General features: G+C 44.2%; 1 protein-coding gene across 4 annotated transcripts in view; it reads left to right on the top strand.

Moving 5' to 3' along the window:
- The window catches only part of strip2 (striatin interacting protein 2), a 69,186-nt gene that overhangs the window by 31,586 nt on the left and 15,464 nt on the right, over nucleotides 1-22,136 (top strand). For 3 of the 4 annotated variants that reach the window (XM_032589447.1, XM_032589449.1, XM_032589448.1), the window contains exons 2-6: nucleotides 16,254-16,323; nucleotides 18,083-18,157; nucleotides 20,753-20,887; nucleotides 21,432-21,552; nucleotides 21,922-21,990. In XM_032589447.1, coding sequence (XP_032445338.1) covers nucleotides 16,254-16,323; nucleotides 18,083-18,157; nucleotides 20,753-20,887; nucleotides 21,432-21,552; nucleotides 21,922-21,990 — 470 coding nt within the window. Of the gene's footprint in view, nucleotides 1-14,320; nucleotides 15,581-16,253; nucleotides 16,324-18,082; nucleotides 18,158-20,752; nucleotides 20,888-21,431; nucleotides 21,553-21,921; nucleotides 21,991-22,136 lie in introns of those variants that run through there. The other variant, XM_032589450.1, reaches the window with a different exon arrangement.

Raw genomic sequence — 22,136 nt, 5'->3', positions numbered from 1 at the left:
CAACAGGAAGTCTTGTATTTTACTGTGAACGGTCGATAGCTTCTGCACCAAACTTTGCACGAGTGACCCTGATGGGATACCTGACGACCCTGTGTCATCATATTATGACGTCATCTAAGCCCCGCCCCCTCAGAACAGGAAGTGTCTTTTTTTTCCTTGGAAAGCTCCGTTTATGGCTCTCTTGACCTAATCAAGGTAATTCGGATGATGAGCTCTGTCAATGCTCGCTTCTGGCTGAACCGTGTGGGCGTGGCCAAATGGCGAATATCAGTCCCTCGCCATATTCATACGTTTGGCTCTAATTCACGCATAGATCATCCGATTGGCGCCAAACTGGATATGTATGACCTTTGTTCACCTCTAAAGAGCCCAACGGGTTTGAGATGTAATTTGACTCCACTGCGCCCCCTAAGTTAATACATCGGCCGTGTCTCCTCGACGCATCGACCGATCTGCGCCAGATTTTTTGACAGTCGTCGGGGAGCGCCGCCGAACGCATTCACGCGTGTCGCCCGGTGGACGGGCGGCGAAAATGCGCGACAGCTCCTGCGGCGGCTGGCGGGCGGCGGTGCTGGAAACTGCGGCGGAGCTTCTGCGGTGGCGAGCGGGCTGCGGCTCTGGAAACCGCGCGAGAGCTTCTGCGGTTGCTGGAACCCCCGCGGTGGCCAATAGGCCGGAGCGGCGCTTGCTGCGAGGGCCGCCCGAGGCTGCTTGCAGCTTTAATTATTATTATTCTTCCCACCTCTTCGTGTGCCTTTTTGGGGGCTTTATCATATTCAAAAACTCACCAAACTTGGCGGTCGCAACTAGAAAAATTAAAAATTTTGAATTTTAAGGTTGTTGCAAAAATCGCAAAAAAAATTGCTCAACGGCGGCAACTAGCAATTTTCTGTTAACACAATGGTATGAACGTACTTCATCGTAGAGACATGAAATTTGGCACACTTGTAGAGCTCACCAAAAGACTCAGAACTTACATTTAATGTTATTAGCCAACTATCACAGGAAGTCAGCCATTTTGTCTTGAACGTCCATTTTTTTCCTCGATTTTGACGTTTACAGCCTTCGTATTTGATCGAACTCCTCCTAGGGATTTCGATTGATCGACTTCAAACTCGGTCAGTCTGATCATAAGGCATGTTTGATTTAAAGTTATCAAATTGGTGAGTTTTGGAGCATGTTGAAGGGGGGTTAGCAGGGGTCAAAGTTCACCTACTCGCCATGAAACACGAAACTCTTATATTTCCTATATAAAAACACATAGAGGGACCAAACTTTCAGTGATTGATCGTCATCGGGTGCCCTACAATACCCTATGGTCAAATGATGACATCACTTAGGCCACGCCCCCTGAGAACAGGAAGTGTCATGTTTTACTGTGAACGGTCGCTATCTTAGCCCTTTGACCTAATCAACATGAAACTGTGTCCAGAGACAGAAGACATGTTGGTGTGTTGTGGATTCCAACCCCGACCGGCTGCGATGAAGCAGGTGGGCGTGGCGGCGTTGCGAACGCCGTCGAATTTCGTTTGGCTCTGAATTCCACAATTTCGGGCCCAGCTGCTCCAAACTCACTAGGATGGATCCTTATCCACCCACCGACAGGAATTCATAACAAAATTTGGTGGGCGTGGCCTAATTTATCTATTGCGCCCCCTAGAGTATTTTAAATGAACAGCCCCAAGCCATGCTTTAACCTAGAATTACGAAACTTGGTACATATGTGTATCTTGTCAGGACGTACAAAAAAGTCTCTTAGAGCCATGGTCGAAACCCAACAGGAAGTCGGCCATTTTGTGTTGAAGGTCCATTTTGGACCTCGAGTTTGACGTTTACAGCCTTCGTATTTGATCGAACTCCTCCTAGGGATTTCGATTGATCGGCTTCAAACTCGGTCAGTCTGATCATAAGGCATGTTTGATTTAAAGTTATCAAATTGGTGACTGTATGAGCTTGCTGAAGGGGGGTTACCAGGGGTCAAAGTTCACCTACTCGCCATGAAACACCAAACTCTTATATATCCTGCACAGAAACTCACAGAGACACCAAACTTTCAGTGATTGGTCGTCATCGGGTGTCCTAAAATACCCTGTGGTGAAATGATGACATCACTTAGGCCACGCCCCCTGAGAACAGGAAGTGTCATGTTTTACTGTGAACGGTCGCTATCTTAGCCCTTTGACCTAATCAACATGAAACTGTGTCCAGAGACAGAAGATATGTTGGTGTGTTGTGGATCCAAGCCCTGACCAGCTGCGATGAAGCAGCTGGGTGTGGCGGCGTGGCGAAGTGACCTGTAACGCCGATGCCATACGTTTGCTTCTAGATTCCACATGTTTCGACCGAGCTGCACCAAACTTGGCCTGACTCATCCTGGTGTCATGCCTGACAATGCTATGTCATCATATTATGACGTCATCTAAGCCCCGCCCCCTCAGAATGAATTAGAGAGATCTTCTGTGTAATTACATAATAAACAGTCCATGTTCGTTGTTTGTAGGGCAATGCTGCCCTCTGCTGCCCACTGAAATAGTTTCATTATTTCAGTAATTCGACACCAGAGGGCAGCATTGCCCTACGGAATGACAGTTCAATGTTGTAATGGAGGAAAAAATTAAATAATTTGTAATTCTAACACAAAAACTCACAGAGACACCAAACGTTCAGTGATTGATCATAATCGAGTGTCCAATAATATCCAATGGTCAAATGATGACATCACTTAGGCCACGCCCCCTGAGAACAGGAAGTGTCATGTTTTACTGTGAACGGTCGCTATCTTAGCCCTTTGACCTAATCAACATGAAACTGTGTCCAGAGACCGAAGACATGTTGGTGTGTTGTGGATCCAAGCCCTGACCGGCTGCGATGAAGCAGCTGGGTGTGGCGGCGTGGCGAAGTGACCTGTAACGCCGATGCCATACGTTTGCTTCTAGATTCCACATGTTTCGACCGAGCTGCACCAAACTTGGCTTGAGTGATGCTGGTGTGATGTCTGAAAATTCTATGTCATCAGATTATGACGTCATCTAAGCCCCGCCCCCTCGGAACCGGAAGTGCCGTTTTTTTCCTTGGAAAGCTCTGTTTATGGCTCTCTTGACCTAATCAAGGTGATTCTGTGTTGGATGACAGATAGGAAGTTGGTCTCGCTTGCTTTAAAGTGCCAAGAGTTTTCAATGGCGGCAACGCCGTTCGTATACGTTTGCCTCTACATTCCACATATTTTGACCGAGCTGCATCAAACTTGGCCTGAGTGATCCTGGAGGCTTGCCCGTCGATCCTACGTCATCACATTATGACGTCATCTAAGCCCCGCCCCCTCGGAACCGGAAGTGCCGTTTTTTTCCTTGGAAAGCTCCGTTTATGGCTCTCTTGACCTAATCAAGATGATTCGGATGATGAGCTCTGTCATTGCTCGCTGCGGGCTGAACCGTGTGGGCGTGGCCAAATGGCGAATATCAGTCCCTCGCCATATTCATACGTTTGGCTCTAATTCAAGCATGGATCATCCGATTGGCTCCAAACTGGATATGTATGACCTTTGTTCACCTCTAAAGAGCCCAACGGGATTGAGATGTAATTTGGCTCCACTGCGCCCCCTAAGTTAATACATCGGCTGTATCTCCTCGACGCATCGACCGATCTGCACCAGATTTTTTGACAGTCGTCGGGGAGCGCCGCCGAACGCATTCACGCGTGTCGCCCGGTGGACGGGCGTGGAAAATGCGCGACAGCTTCTGCGGCGGCTAGCGGGCGGCGGTGCTGGAAACTGCGGCAGAGCTTCTGCGGTGGGGAGCGGGCTGCGGCTCTGGAAATCGTGCGAGAGCTTCTGCGGTGGCTGGAACCCCCGCGGTGGCCAATAGGCCGGAGCGGCGCTTGCTGCGAGGGCCGCCCGAGGCTGCTTGCAGCTTTAATTATTCTTATTATTCTTCCACCCAAATGAATTGCCTTTTTGGGGGCTTTATCATATTCAAAAACTCACCAAACTTGGCGGTCGCGACTAGAAAAATTCAAAATTTTGAATTTTAAGGTTGTCGCAAAAATCGCAAAAAAAATTGCTCAACGGCGGCAACTAGCAATTTTCTGTTGACACAATGGTATGAACGTACTTCATCGTAGAGACATGAAATTTGGTACACTTGTAGAGCTCACCAAAAGACTCAGAACTTACATTTAATGTTATTAGCCAACTATCACAGGAAGTCGGCCATTTTGTATTGAACGTCCATTTTTTTCCTCGATTTTGACGTTTACAGCCTTCGTATTTGATCGAACTCCTCCTAGGGATTTCGATTGATCGACTTCAAACTCGGTCAGTCTGATCATAAGGCATGTTTGATTTAAAGTTATCAAATTGGTGAGTTTTGGAGCATGTTGAAGGGGGGTTAGCAGGGGTCAAAGTTCACCTACTCGCCATGAAACACGAAACTCTTATATTTCCTATATAAAAACACATAGAGGGACCAAACTTTCAGTGATTGATCGTCATCGGGTGCCCTACAATACCCTATGGTCAAATGATGACATCACTTAGGCCACGCCCCCTGAGAACAGGAAGTGTCATGTTTTACTGTGAACGGTCGCTATCTTAGCCCTTTGACCTAATCAACATGAAACTGTGTCCAGAGACAGAAGACATGTTGGTGTGTTGTGGATTCCAACCCCGACCGGCTGCGATGAAGCAGGTGGGCGTGGCGGCGTTGCGAACGCCGTCGAATTTCGTTTGGCTCTGAATTCCACAATTTCGGGCCCAGCTGCTCCAAACTCACTAGGATGGATCCTTATCCACCCACCGACAGGAATTCATAACAAAATTTGGTGGGCGTGGCCTAATTTATCTATTGCGCCCCCTAGAGTATTTTAAATGAACAGCCCCAAGCCATGCTTTAACCTAGAATTACGAAACTTGGTACATATGTGTATCTTGTCAGGACGTACAAAAAAGTCTCTTAGAGCCATGGTCGAAACCCAACAGGAAGTCGGCCATTTTGTGTTGAAGGTCCATTTTGGACCTCGAGTTTGACGTTTACAGCCTTCGTATTTGATCGAACTCCTCCTAGGGATTTCGATTGATCGGCTTCAAACTCGGTCAGTCTGATCATAAGGCATGTTTGATTTAAAGTTATCAAATTGGTGACTGTATGAGCTTGCTGAAGGGGGGTTACCAGGGGTCAAAGTTCACCTACTCGCCATGAAACACCAAACTCTTATATATCCTGCACAGAAACTCACAGAGACACCAAACTTTCAGTGATTGGTCGTCATCGGGTGTCCTAAAATACCCTGTGGTGAAATGATGACATCACTTAGGCCACGCCCCCTGAGAACAGGAAGTGTCATGTTTTACTGTGAACGGTCGCTATCTTAGCCCTTTGACCTAATCAACATGAAACTGTGTCCAGAGACAGAAGATATGTTGGTGTGTTGTGGATCCAAGCCCTGACCAGCTGCGATGAAGCAGCTGGGTGTGGCGGCGTGGCGAAGTGACCTGTAACGCCGATGCCATACGTTTGCTTCTAGATTCCACATGTTTCGACCGAGCTGCACCAAACTTGGCCTGACTCATCCTGGTGTCATGCCTGACAATGCTATGTCATCATATTATGACGTCATCTAAGCCCCGCCCCCTCAGAATGAATTAGAGAGATCTTCTGTGTAATTACATAATAAACAGTCCATGTTCGTTGTTTGTAGGGCAATGCTGCCCTCTGCTGCCCACTGAAATAGTTTCATTATTTCAGTAATTCGACACCAGAGGGCAGCATTGCCCTACGGAATGACAGTTCAATGTTGTAATGGAGGAAAAAATTAAATAATTTGTAATTCTAACACAAAAACTCACAGAGACACCAAACGTTCAGTGATTGATCATAATCGAGTGTCCAATAATATCCAATGGTCAAATGATGACATCACTTAGGCCACGCCCCCTGAGAACAGGAAGTGTCATGTTTTACTGTGAACGGTCGCTATCTTAGCCCTTTGACCTAATCAACATGAAACTGTGTCCAGAGACCGAAGACATGTTGGTGTGTTGTGGATCCAAGCCCTGACCGGCTGCGATGAAGCAGCTGGGTGTGGCGGCGTGGCGAAGTGACCTGTAACGCCGATGCCATACGTTTGCTTCTAGATTCCACATGTTTCGACCGAGCTGCACCAAACTTGGCTTGAGTGATGCTGGTGTGATGTCTGAAAATTCTATGTCATCAGATTATGACGTCATCTAAGCCCCGCCCCCTCGGAACCGGAAGTGCCGTTTTTTTCCTTGGAAAGCTCTGTTTATGGCTCTCTTGACCTAATCAAGGTGATTCTGTGTTGGATGACAGATAGGAAGTTGGTCTCGCTTGCTTTAAAGTGCCAAGAGTTTTCAATGGCGGCAACGCCGTTCGTATACGTTTGCCTCTACATTCCACATATTTTGACCGAGCTGCATCAAACTTGGCCTGAGTGATCCTGGAGGCTTGCCCGTCGATCCTACGTCATCACATTATGACGTCATCTAAGCCCCGCCCCCTCGGAACCGGAAGTGCCGTTTTTTTCCTTGGAAAGCTCCGTTTATGGCTCTCTTGACCTAATCAAGATGATTCGGATGATGAGCTCTGTCATTGCTCGCTGCGGGCTGAACCGTGTGGGCGTGGCCAAATGGCGAATATCAGTCCCTCGCCATATTCATACGTTTGGCTCTAATTCAAGCATGGATCATCCGATTGGCTCCAAACTGGATATGTATGACCTTTGTTCACCTCTAAAGAGCCCAACGGGATTGAGATGTAATTTGGCTCCACTGCGCCCCCTAAGTTAATACATCGGCTGTATCTCCTCGACGCATCGACCGATCTGCACCAGATTTTTTGACAGTCGTCGGGGAGCGCCGCCGAACGCATTCACGCGTGTCGCCCGGTGGACGGGCGTGGAAAATGCGCGACAGCTTCTGCGGCGGCTAGCGGGCGGCGGTGCTGGAAACTGCGGCAGAGCTTCTGCGGTGGGGAGCGGGCTGCGGCTCTGGAAATCGTGCGAGAGCTTCTGCGGTGGCTGGAACCCCCGCGGTGGCCAATAGGCCGGAGCGGCGCTTGCTGCGAGGGCCGCCCGAGGCTGCTTGCAGCTTTAATTATTCTTATTATTCTTCCACCCAAATGAATTGCCTTTTTGGGGGCTTTATCATATTCAAAAACTCACCAAACTTGGCGGTCGCGACTAGAAAAATTCAAAATTTTGAATTTTAAGGTTGTCGCAAAAATCGCAAAAAAAATTGCTCAACGGCGGCAACTAGCAATTTTCTGTTGACACAATGGTATGAACGTACTTCATCGTAGAGACATGAAATTTGGTACACTTGTAGAGCTCACCAAAAGACTCAGAACTTACATTTAATGTTATTAGCCAACTATCACAGGAAGTCGGCCATTTTGTATTGAACGTCCATTTTTTTCCTCGATTTTGACGTTTACAGCCTTCGTATTTGATCGAACTCCTCCTAGGGATTTCGATTGATCGACTTCAAACTCGGTCAGTCTGATCATAAGGCATGTTTGATTTAAAGTTATCAAATTGGTGAGTTTTGGAGTATGTTGAAGGGGGGTTAGCAGGGGTCAAAGTTCACCTACTCGCCATGAAACACGAAACTCTTATATTTCCTATATAAAAACACATAGAGGGACCAAACTTTCATTGATTGATCGGCATCGGGTGTCCTAAAATACCCTGTGGTCAAATGATGACATCACTTAGGCCACGCCCCCTGAGAACAGGAAGTGTCATGTTTTACTGTGAACGGTCGCTATCTTAGCCCTTTCACCTAATCAACATGAAACTGTGTCCAGAGACAGAAGACATGTTGGTGTGTTGAGGATTCCAACCCTGACCGGCTTTGACATAGCAGGTGGGCGTGGCGGCGTGGCGAAGTGACCTGTAACGCCGTTGCCATACGTTTGGCTCTGAATTCCACAATTTCGGGCCCAGCTGCTCCAAACTCACTAGGATGGATCCTTATCCACCCACCGACAGGAATTCATAACAAAATTTGGTGGGCGTGGTCTAATTTCTCTATAGCGACCCCTAGAGTATTTTAAATGAACAGCCCCAAGCCATGCTTAAACCTAGAATTACGAAACTTGGTACACATGTGTATCTTGTCGGGACGTACAAAAAAGTCTCTTAGAGCCATGCTCTAAACCCAACAGGAAGTCGGCCATTTTAGATTGAATTTCATTTGACCTCGATTTTGACGTTCACAGCCTTCGTATTTGATCGAACTCCTCCTAGGGATTTCGATTGATCGGCTTCAAACTCGGTCAGTCTGATCATAAGGCATGTCTGATTTAAAGTTATCAAATTGGTGACTGTATGAGCTTGCTGAAGGGGGGTTACCAGGGGTCAAAGTTCACCTACTCGCCATGAAACACGAAACTCTTATATTTCCTATACAAAAACACATAGAGGGACCAAACTTTCTGGGATTGATCGTCATCGGGTGTCCTAAAATACCCTGTGGTGAAATTATTTTTTTACGTAGGTCACGCCCCCTGAGAACAGGAAGTGTCATGTTTTACTGTGAACGGTCGCTATCTTAGCCCTTTGACCTAATCAACATGAAACTGTGTCCAGAGACAGAAGACATGTTGGTGTGTTGTGGATTCCAACCCCGACCGGCTGCGATGAAGCAGGTGGGCGTGGCAGCGTTGCGAACGCCGTCAAATTTCGTTTGGCTCTGAATTCCACAGTTTCGGGGTGAGCTGCTCCAAACTCACTAGGATGGATCCTTATTGACCCGCCAACAGGAATTCATAACAAAATTTGGTGGGCGTGGCCTAATTTCTCCATATCGCCCCCTAGAATATTTCAAAAAATCAGCCCCAAGCCATGCTTTAGCTTAGAATTACGAAACTTGGTACACATGTGTATCTTGTCAGGACGTACAAAAAAGTCTCTTGGAGCCATGCTCTAAACCCAACAGGAAGTCGGCCATTTTAGATTGAAGTTCATTTGACCTCGATTTTGACGTTTACAGCCTTCGTATTTGATCGAACTCCTCCTAGGGATTTCGATTGATCGACTTCAAACTTGGTCAGTCTGATCATAAGACATGTTTAATTTAAAGTTATGAAATTGGTGAGTTTTGGAGCATGTTGAAGGGGGGTTAGCAAGGCTCAAAGATCCCCTGTGATTGATTGTGTAATATGTTACACAGTCAATTACAAAGGGGATTATTTTGTCATGTGTAGGGCAATGCTGCCCTCTGGTGTCGAATTACTGAAATAATGAAACTATTTCAGTAATTTCAGTAATTCGACACCAGAGGGCAGCATTGCCCTACGGAATGACAGAGTTCAATTTTGATCGACTGTGTAATACAAAGGGCTTTGTCATGAAACTATTTCAGTAATTTCAGTAATTCGACACCAGAGGGCAGCATTGCCCTACGGAATGACAGTTCAATGTTGAATTATAGAGGAAAAAATTAAATAATTTGTAATTCTAACACAAAAACTGACAGAGACACCAAAGTTTGAGTTATTGATCATCCTCGGGTGTAGAATAATATCCAATGGTCAAATGATGACATCACGTAGGCCACGCCCTCTGACAACAGGAAGTCTTGTATTTTACTGTGAACGGTCGATAGCTTCTGCACCAAACTTTGCACGAGTGACCCTGGTGGGATCCTTGACGACCCTATGTCATCATATTATGACGTCATCTAAGCCCCGCCCCCTCAGAACAGGAAGTGCCGTTTTTTTACTTGGAAAGCTCCGTTTATGGCTCTCTTGACCTAATCAAGATGATTCGGATGATAAACTCTGTCAATGCTCGCTGCTGGCTGAACCGTGTGGGCGTGGCCAAATGGCGAATATCAGTCCCTCGCCATATGCATACGTTTGGCTCTTATTCAGGCATGGATCATCCGATTGGCGCCAAACTGGATATGTATGACCTTTGTTCACCTCTAAAGAGCCCGACGGGTTTGAAATGTAATTTGGCTCCACTGCGCCCCCTAAGTTAATACATGGGTTGTATCTCCTCGACGCATCGACCGATCTGCGCCAGATTTTTCGACAGTCGTCGGGGAGCGCCGCCGAACGCATTCACGCCTGTCGCCCGGTGGACGGGCGGGGAAAACGCGCGACAGCTTCTGCGGCGGCTAGCGGGCGGCGATGCTGGAAACTGCGGCAGAGCTTCCGCGGTGGGGAGCGGGCTGCGGCTCTGGAAGACGCGCGAGAGCTTCTGCGGTGGCCGGAACCCCCGCGGTGGCCAATAGGCCGGAGCGGCGCTTGCTGCGAGGGCCGCCCGAGGCTGCTTGCAGCTTTAATTCTTCTTACGATTCTGCCCCCCTCTTCGTGTGCCTTTTTGGGGGCTTTATCATATTCAAAAACTCACCAAACTTGGCGGAAGCGACTAGGCGGTTTAAAAATTTTGAATTTTAAGGTCGCCGCAAAAATCGCAAAAAAAATTGCTCAACGGCAGCAACTAGCAATTTTCAACAGACCCATTGCTATTCACTTACTTCATCGTAGAGACTTGAAATTCGGTCCAGTTGTAGAGCTCACTAAGACGCTCAGAATTTACAAGTAATGTCATAGTGCAAGTATCACAGGAAGTCGGCCATTTTGTATTGAAGGTCCATTTTTTACCTCGATTTTGACGTTTACAGCCTTCGTATTTGATCGAACTCCTCCTAGGGATTTCGATTGATCGGCTTCAAACTCGGTCAGTCTGATCATAAGGCATGTCTGATTTAAAGTTATCAAATTGGTGAGTTTTGGAGCATGTTGAAGGGGGGTTACCAGGGGTCAAAGTTCACCTACACGCCATGAAACAAAAACCTCTTATATTTCCTATACAAAAACACATAGAGGGACCAAACTTTCAGTGATTGATCGGCATCGGGTGTCCTATAATACCCTGCAGTGAAATTTTTTTTTTACGTAGGCCACGCCCCCTGAGAGCAGGAAGTGTAATGTTTTACTGTGAACGGTCGCTATCTTAGCCCTTTGACCTAATCAACATGAAACTGTGTCCAGAGACAGAAGACATGTTGGTGTGTTGAGTATTCCAACCCCGACCGGCTGCGATGAAGCAGGTGGGCGTGGCGGCGTTGCGAACGCCATCGAATTTCGTTTGGCTCTAAATTCCACAGTTTCGGGGTGAGCTGCTCCAAACTCACTAGGATGGATCCTTATCCATCCCCAAACAGGAATCCATAGCGATATTTGGTGGGCGTGGCCTAATTTTTCTATAGCGACCCCTAGAGTATTTTAAATGAACAGCCCCAAGCCATGCTTAAACCTAGAATTACGAAACTTGGTACACATGTGTATCTTGTCGGGACGTACAAAAAAGTCTCTTAGAGCCATGATCGAAACCCAACAGGAAGTCGGCCATTTTAGATTGAAGTTCATTTGACCTCGATTTTGACGTTTACAGCCTTTGCATTTGATCGAACTCCTCCTAGGGATTTCGATTGATCGGCTTCAAACTCGGTCAGTCTGATCATAAGGCATGTCTGATTTAAAGTTATCAAATTGGTGACTGTATGAGCTTGCTGAAGGGGGGTTACCAGGGGTCAAAGTTCACCTACTCGCCATGAAACACGAAACTCTTATATTTCCTATATAAAAACACATAGAGGGACCAAACTTTCTGTTATTGATCATCAATAGGTGTCCTAAAATACCCTGTGGTGAAATTATGACATCGCTTAGGCCACGCCCCCTGAGAACAGGAAGTGTCATGTTTTACTGTGAACGGTCGCTATCTTAGCCCTTTGACATAATCAATATTAAACTGTGTCCAGAGACAGAAGACATGTTGGTGTGTTGTGGATTCAAGCCCTGACCGGCTGCGATGAAGCAGCTGGCTGTGGCGGCGTGGCGAAGTGACCTGTAACGCCGATGCCATATGTTTGCTTCTAGATTCCACATATTTCGACCGAGCTGCACCAAACTTGGCCTGACTCATCCTGGTGTGATGCCTGACAATGCTATGTCATCATATTATGACGTCATCTAAGCCCCGCCCCCTCAGAATGAATTAGAGAGATCTTCTGTGTAATTACATAGTAAACAGTCCATGTTCGTTGTTTGTAGGGCAATGCTGCCCTCTGCTGCCCACTGAAATAGTTTCATTATTTCAGTAATTCGACACCAGAGGGCAGCATTGCCCTACGGAATGACAGTTCAATGTTGAATTAAAGAGGAAAAAATTAAATAATTTGTAATTCTAACACAAAAACTCACAGAGACACCAAAGTTTGAGTTATTGATCAATATCTTGTGTCCAATAATATCCAATGGTCAAATGATGACATCACGTAGGCCACGCCCTCTGACAACAGGAAGTCTTGTATTTTACTGTGAACGGTCGATAGCTTCTGCACCAAACTTTGCACGAGTGACCCTGGTGGGATCCTTGACGACCCTGTGTCATCATATTATGACGTCATCTAAGCCCCGCCCCCTCAGAACAGGAAGTGCCGTTTTTTTACTTGGAAAGCTCCGTTTATGGCTCTCTTGACCTAATCAAGATGATTCGGATGATAAACTCTGTCAATGCTCGCTGCTGGCTGAACCGTGTGGGCGTGGCCAAATGGCGAATATCAGTACCTCGCCATATGCATACGTTTGGCTATTATTCAGGCATAGATCATCCGATTGGCGCCAAACTGGATATGTATGACCTTTGTTCACCTCTAAAGAGCCCAACGGGTTTGAAATGTAATTTGGCTCCACTGCGCCCCCTAAGTTAATACATGGGTTGTATCTCCTCGACGCATCGACCGATCTGCGCCAGAATTTTCGACAGTCGTCGGGCAGCGCCGCCGAACGCATTCACGCGTATCGCCCGGTGGACGGGCGGGAAAAATGCGCGACAGCTTCTGCGGCGGCTGGCGGGCGGCGGTGCTGGAAACTGCGGCGGAGCTTCCGCGGTGGGGAGCGGGCTGCGGCTCTGGAAACCGAGCGAGAGCTTCTGCGGTGGCCGGAACCCCCGCGGTGGCCAATAGGCCGGAGCGGCGCTTGCTGCGAGGGCCGCCCGAGGCTGCTTGCAGCTTTAATTATTATTATTTTTTATTTTTTTACCCCTCCAGGGGGTCTTTTTGTGGGCTCTAGTGTCCCTTATGTGATAGTAGGCTGACAGGAAACAGGGAAGGAGAGGGGGGAAGACATGCGGCAAATGTCGTCGGTTCCGGGAGTCGAACCCGTGACGGCCGCGTCGAGGACTCAAGGCCTCCAAATACGGGTCGCGCTAACCGGCTAACCGCTACGCCACCACGGCACGCCCTTATTTTTATTTTTTTGTATTGTTTTACAATATACACATTTACAAATGAGAAAACAGAACAAGAAGTCACATTTCTAAAAATGTGACATTGTAGAAATATTTCCCAGCAGGCATTGAAGAGGGCACCATTTTACTAAAATGGGTTTCAAATGTAAAATGTTTGATTGAAGTAAATTATCTTACAGGGAATAGGTTTCACAAAAGGACTTTTAAAAGCATGAAATGTTGTCAAACATGTCGCTTAACTGTAAATAAACAAATTTTACGCAACAGATACATGTCAGTGTTGTTTACATAATATGTATCCAAAATTTAAAGACAAAAAAAATTTGACTTTTTATTTTTATTTTTTTAGCTTCAACCAGAATACAGCAATTCCCATTTGAAGAAGATATTTGATTAAAAACATGTAAAAACAAACGATAAAAGTTCAAATAGATGGACTTGAGAATTCATGCCTCTTGTGATGTCATCAGAGTCGTGCATATGGGAGCTTGTTTTAGAGAGTAGATAGTCTATCTTAAGAAATGTTTTATATATATATATGTATAAAAAAATGGCAGAACAGATAGAAAAACTCCATGGCATGTTATTCTGCAGGTGTCCATTCATATCTTAAGACATTTTGGTTGATTTCAAAGAAGAGTCTGACTTGTAACTTTAAGTAATGTGTTAAGCTAAAAGAACTAGCTTCACTTATGCATCGTATTGCTACTTTTTCTTGTGTTTGAACCCTGGAAATCAACTTTGAATGCCTCCTTCACTTTCTCAGCCCTCATCAAGCCAGCACAGCTGAGATCATGTCTATTAATGATTCTCCTCATGCAAAAATAACAAGAAGATGAAGCTGCGTTGCTAGGCCCGCCGAGTCCAGATGTGGTACATTAGAGATTCTGGTTGTCAGTCAGAGCTGTCATTCAGCTCATGCTTTGAAAGCAGCGGAGGGGGTGTTTGAGAGAATTAGAGCAAATTCGTCTCACAGCCGTTGGATTCTGGGATGGGCAGGGCCGAGGAGGGGGTTGGTTGATGGTGTCGGTGGCTCCATGGCTCAGGCGTTGAAAGCTTCTATTGTCAAAGCTGTGTTTAGATGCTCTGCGTATGAAGTCGTGGCTGTGTGGAAGTTAGTTGTTTCTGCCGGTTCCAGTGGTCATCTGTTGTCTCTGTGGCAAGTAAGAAGACAGGATGAAGAAGGTAGGAAACAAAGGCAAAATGGACTTGATGCGAATGCAAGCTCGCACTTTTAGGATGGTGGATAAACATCTCCGTTCTGAACCATGTCTCGTTCAGATACTTAAAGGGATAATTCAGATTTTTCAGAAGATTTTAAACCTGCCTGCTGTTGTCAAGTCTATTAGTGTGTTAACTTGGACAAACAGATCAGGTTTGGAGCTTGTGGTGAGCATTTGTATTCAGCCCCCTTTAGTCTGATACCTTTGATGAAATTTCAGTGCAACACATTGCCTTCAGGAGCCACTTAATTCTCAATTAGACTCCAGCTATGTGTAATTTAATCTGTGAATAAATCCAGCTGTTTAATGAAGGCCTTAGAGAACATTAGTGAACAAACCGCATCATGAAGACCAACACACACAGCACACACATGTCAGGGTGAAAGTGGTGGAGCCGTTTAAAGCAGAGTTGGATTCTTACTCGTATTCCTCCACTGAACCAAATCCTGAACTTTCCGACTGCTGTAGCAAATGATTTCCTTACTTATTTGCACTTTTACGTGGGTCTTTTTTAAGAGCAGTAATGGTATGGAATGGTGTTATTTAGCCAGTCCTACACGATGCTGACTGAGTGTCGGCATGTATTTATAGGAGACTGTTAATGAACGGCAGCAGACGGTTATTTAATCGGGATGGCTGACTCAGAGAGCACGTCCTTATTTACGAATCTGGGCTGGGCCCCTCAGGGATTGTTTTCATAGGGTTAAATGCAGCTAACTCTCCGAGCTCAGAGCTTCAGGTGACGTCAGGATTGTATTTAATCCTCATCCGCATAAAATTAGACTTTTGTTATTAATCTGGTGGTCAGGCTGCTTCCCTTATTTGTTTTTTTGTTTGATGTATTGGTCCATAATGTAAAAGATTTAGAGCACTCTTATTATGATCGGTTCCTGTTTACGTTCCAGTGTTGTCTTCCACTTTCATGCCGTGATGTGTCTTGCACAACCTGTTTTCCTGCAAATTGCTTCCTTGTCACACGCTTGCCTGAGTGTGCAAAGAAATCCGTCAGGCTTGGATCTTGTTACCTCGAAACCAACTTTTAAACTTCTTGAAACCCTTTCTTCCTTGTCCTGAAGGTAATTTTTTTCTTATTTTAATGCAAACACTTATAATATATTTGCTGCAGTTGCATTGAGCTGCTGAGCATTTTCTATCCCATGTGCTAATCACATGTTGGGTCAAAAGGGACCCCCCCTATCCTCCCTTCCTGACCACAGCAGCTAATCCTCTGTGAAACCGAGGCGGCCATATTTGATCGTGTGCTCCTTCCATCCTCTCCTCTTCTCTCCTCTTCTCTCCCCTCTCACTGCTGCATTGCCGCTGCTCTTTGTTGCAACACCAGGCCACTTTGAGGCTCCTGTAACCGTTCAATTACAGGCTGATTAATTCAGGAGCCGCACATGCCCCACAGAGAGCACCTGTAAACTGTGGGGCAAGGATCTGAGGCAAAATATGCAAATGGCTAATCAGCACAGCCTGAAGCCGGAACAGGCAATATTAATAACCTGAAAATCCAAATGAGGAGACAGAATGAACCAGAAGAAGAGAGCGTGTGTTTATGTGTTGTTTATGGGCGAAACAAAAATGCAAGACAAATGGTGCAGAATAATCTCAGGACAATGGAAAACTTTGGTGTGCAATGACACCGTCAGCTGCGTCATGCCTATTCTATACCTGGGTTTAAGTTATAGGGATGAATGAAAGTTCAGAATGATTCATGATGGGCTAATTTGGTTGTTTTTCCCTCAGAGCTCCATGGAGTCTCCAAACCTGGAGTTTGAATATGGAGACTCGGACATGCTCACAGCTGAGCTCTCAGGTAGGAGTCAAAGGTCACTGAAGTCCCTTCATCTGCTGCATGTTGACCTTTTTTCAAGCATTGCCACCCTTTCATATTATTTGTAAAAATGTGTACAAAAGCCTTAAAGGAGATTGGCGTTATGTCAACTTAGCCCAGCGTTCACTTTATGCTGCAGCTCCCAAACTACTGTATAAGCTAGGACGAAGTTTGTTTTTATTTCCTATCTTCTTTGCCTTCCTCTTCACTGTCCGTTGTGGCAAGATGAACTTACGTCCTGTCTTCCAGCCTTGTTTGTCACAGCTCAGCTGTTTCAGACTCTTCGTTTTTGCTCAGGCTATAGAAAAGGGCAACTGTAGGTCAGTAGTTTATTTTCTTGGAGCCACTTCCTGAACTTTGTACCCTGATATTCCATCTTTCCAAGGGTGCATTCACACCAACCCTTTAATCAAATTCTTGTTCATTTGCCTAGAAAGTCCAGTTCTTTTGAGGACGGGTGAATGCGCAATCTAACTCCAAAAAATAAAATCTGGTTTGCATCTGGTTTGTCTCACTCTACTACTTTTTTGTTCACATTTTGTGAAGAAGTTGTGCTCAGAGGTTTTTGTGTTGTTTCCTTCAGTGGTTCGTGGTGCAGCGCCCCAACCGTTGAGGTGGTAACGGGTTTGTTTCATTTGACACAATGCAGTGTGAAAGTGAATCGCACCAGCTGAAAATGCAACAAATGTTGCAATTTTGGTCCCCAATCAAACCAAACCTATCAAGGTGTGTGAACATCCTACTTTTGAAGAGGCTTTTTTTTTTATCAGGGGTGCCAATATAGCAAATCCAACCATATCCAAATTTTTTTGATTGACCTTGAGTTAATTTTGAGTGACTAATTTAGGCTTCCATCCAGCACCAGTCTGTGTTTTGTATGTGTTTGATTTTGAGTCATGATGTTCACAGCACGCGGCGGGCCATTTGCCAGAGTCTTACTCACCCTGGTGAGCATGCAGTCAGTCACAACAGCTCATCTCCTTGAGGTCAGACGATAACGAGTGCTCTGAGAGCAGAAGGAGACTTGTAGCAGTGTGACAAATGGATGGATGCCCACGAAAATGATGTGATCCACATCAATTTAGACAGAAGCTGAGGTCTTTTCTTCTGTAAGTCTAGCCAGAACCAGTTATCCTCTTTTGATTCAGAGCCTGGTCTAATTAGCCTCCTTTAAGGAGTTGACATGCTTTGCCTCGTTCACCGGCACATTTTAGGTCAGTTTCACTAAAGAATTTAAGCCAGGCGTCTTCAGTTTGCTGTAAAGCTTAAAGGATTACAATGATTGTTGACAGGAAGGGGACCCGGAGAGTCAAAATTATGCTCTGGTGAGAGGCTTCGTTTTAAACACCTGCCTGACACTTAATGAAACCAACTTCGAGTTTTCTAAGTACAGACAGAAGGGGGTTGTAGTTACCAGTAGTTACCATCTCATCCCCACTCCCCACGGTTACACATTTCTTCTGTTTTGTCTCGCTTAAATTTTCAGCCCAACTTAAAGAACAGATAGATATAATCAGCGTAAGTTAAACAAAATTCATTTAAAAAATAAAAGTGTTTTTAAATTTGTTGTGGAGAATATTTGGTTCACTTTTCTTTGGAAAATTTGTTTTATTTTCAAGCATAAATTTGAGCCTAGACTTCAATTGAAGTACTTCATAATTTTTCTTTGAAACATACAGGGAGACGCAACTAAAAGTTTTTGACAGGAAAATTGTAATATTTTGTTTCATGTTTTCTGCAGAGCTGTACAGTTACACAGAAGAGCCAGAGTTCGCCCTGAACAGAGACTACTTTGAGGAGGACTTCAGGAGCCATGGTAGTGTTTCTCTCTGTCTTAATGTGTCTGACTTGAATTAAATTGAAATTTATTGAATTTATTTTGGTGATGGAACAAAGATCAGAATTAACACCTACTAACAAGAATCAGGTATCATCGAGCATAAAAACGAAGAGCTTATTTCCATATTTCCCTATAAAACTCAGTAAAAACATACATTAACACACACATTACTACTGAAAACAAATGGAAGGAAAGAGATGGTATAAAACTTATACAGTTCTTAAGATGACTTAAACCCTAAAGAACAGAATATCTGGACACCTACACTTAATTTAGTTACTGTTTTATAACCAGGTAGGAAAGAAAGAAAAAAAAGCTGCTTTTCTCTTTAAGGTTTGGGGATTTAGAGATATCTCTACCAGCCAATCATGGACTTTATGTAACTCAGTGCTAAGCATGTCCTCAACCTAGTCTGCAACCAATAAAACTGAATAGCCAGCAGATAAAGTGACTGGGAGAAAACAGAAGCTTCAAAATTGTTCAGAAGTCACAAATAAAACAGGGAGCTACGGATGGTTCCCTGTGGTGCGCCCAATCCCAGAGCTTTTTCACTTTCAGATTCCAATTTACTTCTACCATTTGACCACCCAAATTGTATTTTTCTTCTTATTTGCTTCTTCTTTCCCCCCCCCCCCCCCCCCCCCGTTATTTGTCGACATTTCATTTTAGCGAGCCAGAGGGTTTCACCATAAAAAATAAAAAACACACAAAGCACTCACTGTGCTCCAAAAAAAAAAAAAAGCATGTACTATTTTCTTTTTAATCAGAAGTGCTGCTCTGTCACCTCGCCTCCGAATTGATGGGTAATAAATAGCAGGATTAGATGACGGCCTCTCTGGCTGCTGCTTCACAGAGATGCAGCTCAGGGCCGCCTGTTTGCACCGTGGTCTTTTCATTAGGATGAGTGCGTTGTGTGTGCAACCGATCGACAGGCTGGTTTCCCTGCTTGACTTGGGCTCTGCAGTGCATGTGAAACTGACAGGCTGCTCATCAATCTTTTACGTTGCTGCCCCATGAATTCTCAGGAAGAGAATTCATGAACAGAAATTACAGTAATAGAGGAGACATGTCTGATTGAGGCCTTTTGCAGTCTTTTTTTTTTTTTTTTTTTTTGAGACAGGGCTGAAATTAAAAATCTTATTTTCATTTCCTGAGAGCACACAGAGTAAGTCTCAGCATCCTTTATAGGCTGTCAGTTCTTCCCCGATGATGATGATGATGCTTAGTGTCTATTAAAATTGATCAAATAAACAGTCTAATAATGGATCACAGTGAAAACAGGAAAAGCATTTTGCTTTGTTTTCCTTCTGTAGAAGTGTACTTATTGTGTGTGCCTCATTTCCTGCTGGGTCTTAATAATCTTTTCTAATTTCTCATAATAACACCATCAGTTCCTGTTAATTAGGGCTTTCTGTGCTTTCAGATACTTCCTGCAGCTAATGCAAAGGGATGGCACTCAATATGCCACTAATAACACACAGACTGGAGCAGGAGTTGGCCTCCCCATTCACATCCGTACTCGCTAAACAAAGTTATTACATAACTGTTATTATTATATAATTATTAAATCAGAAAGTAAGGAAGATGATGGGCCTGATTAGGAGACAAGTAGGACAAATCATGTATTAAGACAATCGGGAGATTACTGGAGAAAACAAATGGTGTTTCAGAGTACCTGGTTTTGACTTCTTAAGTTGAGAAAAAGAAGTGGGCCCAAAACAGAGCCTTGGTGAACCTCGTGATTTGGCTTTTTGTCCATTTCACTCAAAAATAAATGAAAATAATTCCACAAAAAGGGTTGTTGAAGCAGATGTGTTATGGTGAAGAAATTTGTTAAGTCAGGGGATGATGAGCAGTGCAATTTATTAACTATCAATTTGATAAAAATCCTAAAATGTTTAGAGATGTTCTAGAAAATGTAGCACCTCCAGGGTTTTAGGCTTATCTTGTCACAATACCAAAATATTTTCAAACGAAGATTGTAGTTCAGAATCCTTTTTTACTTCGAGTCATGCAGAACCAACATTTTCTTGCTGAAAGAGGCAAGATCAACCATATTTAAAAAAAAATATATATATAATAAATGTAAAATGAAAGTCGGTTGTATGTATTTCTCCAAACAGAAATTTAAATGTTTCAGATCATCAAATTAATTTTAACACCAGACAAGGATAACGTTTTGTAAATACAAAACACAGTTTTAAAATTAGGATTTATTTTATGGATTGAGGGAAAAGGTTCCCATTCATCACTGTGGAGAAGTTTTTTTGTTTGTTTTTTTTATAGAATATCCTGCCATAGCATCGAAAATGGATTTAAGGTTAGACTTTGAATAGGCCATTTCAGTTGTTTCTTTATTTCCACTGGCCAAGCAGTGATCACGCCCCGGGTGTGGCAAGTTCAATTGTGGTTAAATATATTTTCACGCAGGCCAGGTAGTTTTCAGTCGCTTTTTCTCCACCCGAGAAATTGAGTCATCATTTGAAAGCTGTTTTTCACATCACTGGTATGAAAATGTATTGAAAAACGTGGGAAAAAAAGCAAAAATAGAAGCAAACTGTTGCGTTGCAGCTCGAGGCAGAAGGTGGACGGAGCTGACGGTGGACGAGCAGAGGGCGTACGTCATGAGACTGCTGGACGCGCTGGAGGTGACGGACAGGGACAAGAGGCTGAAGGTGGCCAGGGCCATCCTCTACCTGGCTCAGGGTTTGTTCTCCCAGTCCATCACCAACAGCCTCAGCACATTCAGCTCTGGAAAAAAATTAAGAGACCATTTAAAAATATCAGTTTCTTGCATTTTACTTTTCATAGACATATGTGTGAGTAAACTGAACATTGTTGTTTTATGCTATGAACTACTGACAACATGTCTCTGAAATTCCAAGCAAAAAATGTTGTATTAATTTGCAGAAAATGAGGAATGGTCAAAATAAGAAAAAAGATGTTATTCAGACGTCAAATAATGCAAAGAAAACAAGTTAGTATTAATTTAGAAACAACAATACTAATGTTTTAACTCAGGAAGAGTTCAGAAATCAATATTTGGTGTAATAACCATGAGGTTTTCAATGGGACTCAATGCAGTGGGATATAAATTTTTCCAGAAGTGTGTAAGTATAAATGTGATAGTGTTACTCCATCATTTTATCACTTCTGCCTTTAATTTCTTTTCACTTTCAGACCTCGCACTAGCTAAACTACTGACAATCAGTTGGTCTGTGTTTCATTTCCCCCCCACTTCTTTGGCCAGGTGTGTTTGATGAGTGTGACACAGAGGTGGATGTGCTCCACTGGTCCAGACACAACATCTTCCTGCTTTACGACATGGGCATCTTCACAGCGCTGCTGGAGCTGCTCAGCATGGAGATAGAGTAAGCAGGAAACACTAAAGACCAAGAGAAAATTGTAATTTATATATGGATACTTTAAAGGGTACTTCATGCCTCTTAGATTTTCTTGTAAATATGTGGTTAGTGCTGCTGGTGTCAGCCTTCTTGGGAATGTAGTTATGTAAACTTCACCAAGGCACAGTCTAAGTACAAATCTGTACAAGTGAGACAAATACATGTAGAATAGTGACAGATTATGTTGGGAAATAAAAAAAAAAATAACACTCTTGATAAGACTTGTTGCTCCTAATGTAATTATTACTTGTTTTCTGCAAGTTATCTTGTATTCCTTTGCAAGGATTTTCAGACTTTCTTGCGATTTAAAAAAAGAACCAATATTTCTTTCTACAGTAACAGCCAGGCGTGCAGCAGTGCAGTGAGGAAGCCTGCCATCTCTCTGGCAGACAGCACCGAGCTCAGGTAAGTCATTCGAACACACGAATCGCAGCAAACACGACTCCTCGTTTGTTTCAGACGAAAATACTGAGAGATGATAACTAGAGGAAACTGACTCTTTACTGTTTGTTCGTTTTAATTTCTAAGCTTCTGCTTCTTTTGGTGGAAAT

This window comes from Xiphophorus hellerii, chromosome 17 (assembly GCF_003331165.1).
Source record: "Xiphophorus hellerii strain 12219 chromosome 17, Xiphophorus_hellerii-4.1, whole genome shotgun sequence".
NCBI lineage: Eukaryota > Metazoa > Chordata > Actinopteri > Cyprinodontiformes > Poeciliidae > Xiphophorus > Xiphophorus hellerii.
The sequence above is the reverse complement of the archived record's forward strand: the minus strand, read 5'-3'. Positions and strand labels throughout refer to the sequence as shown.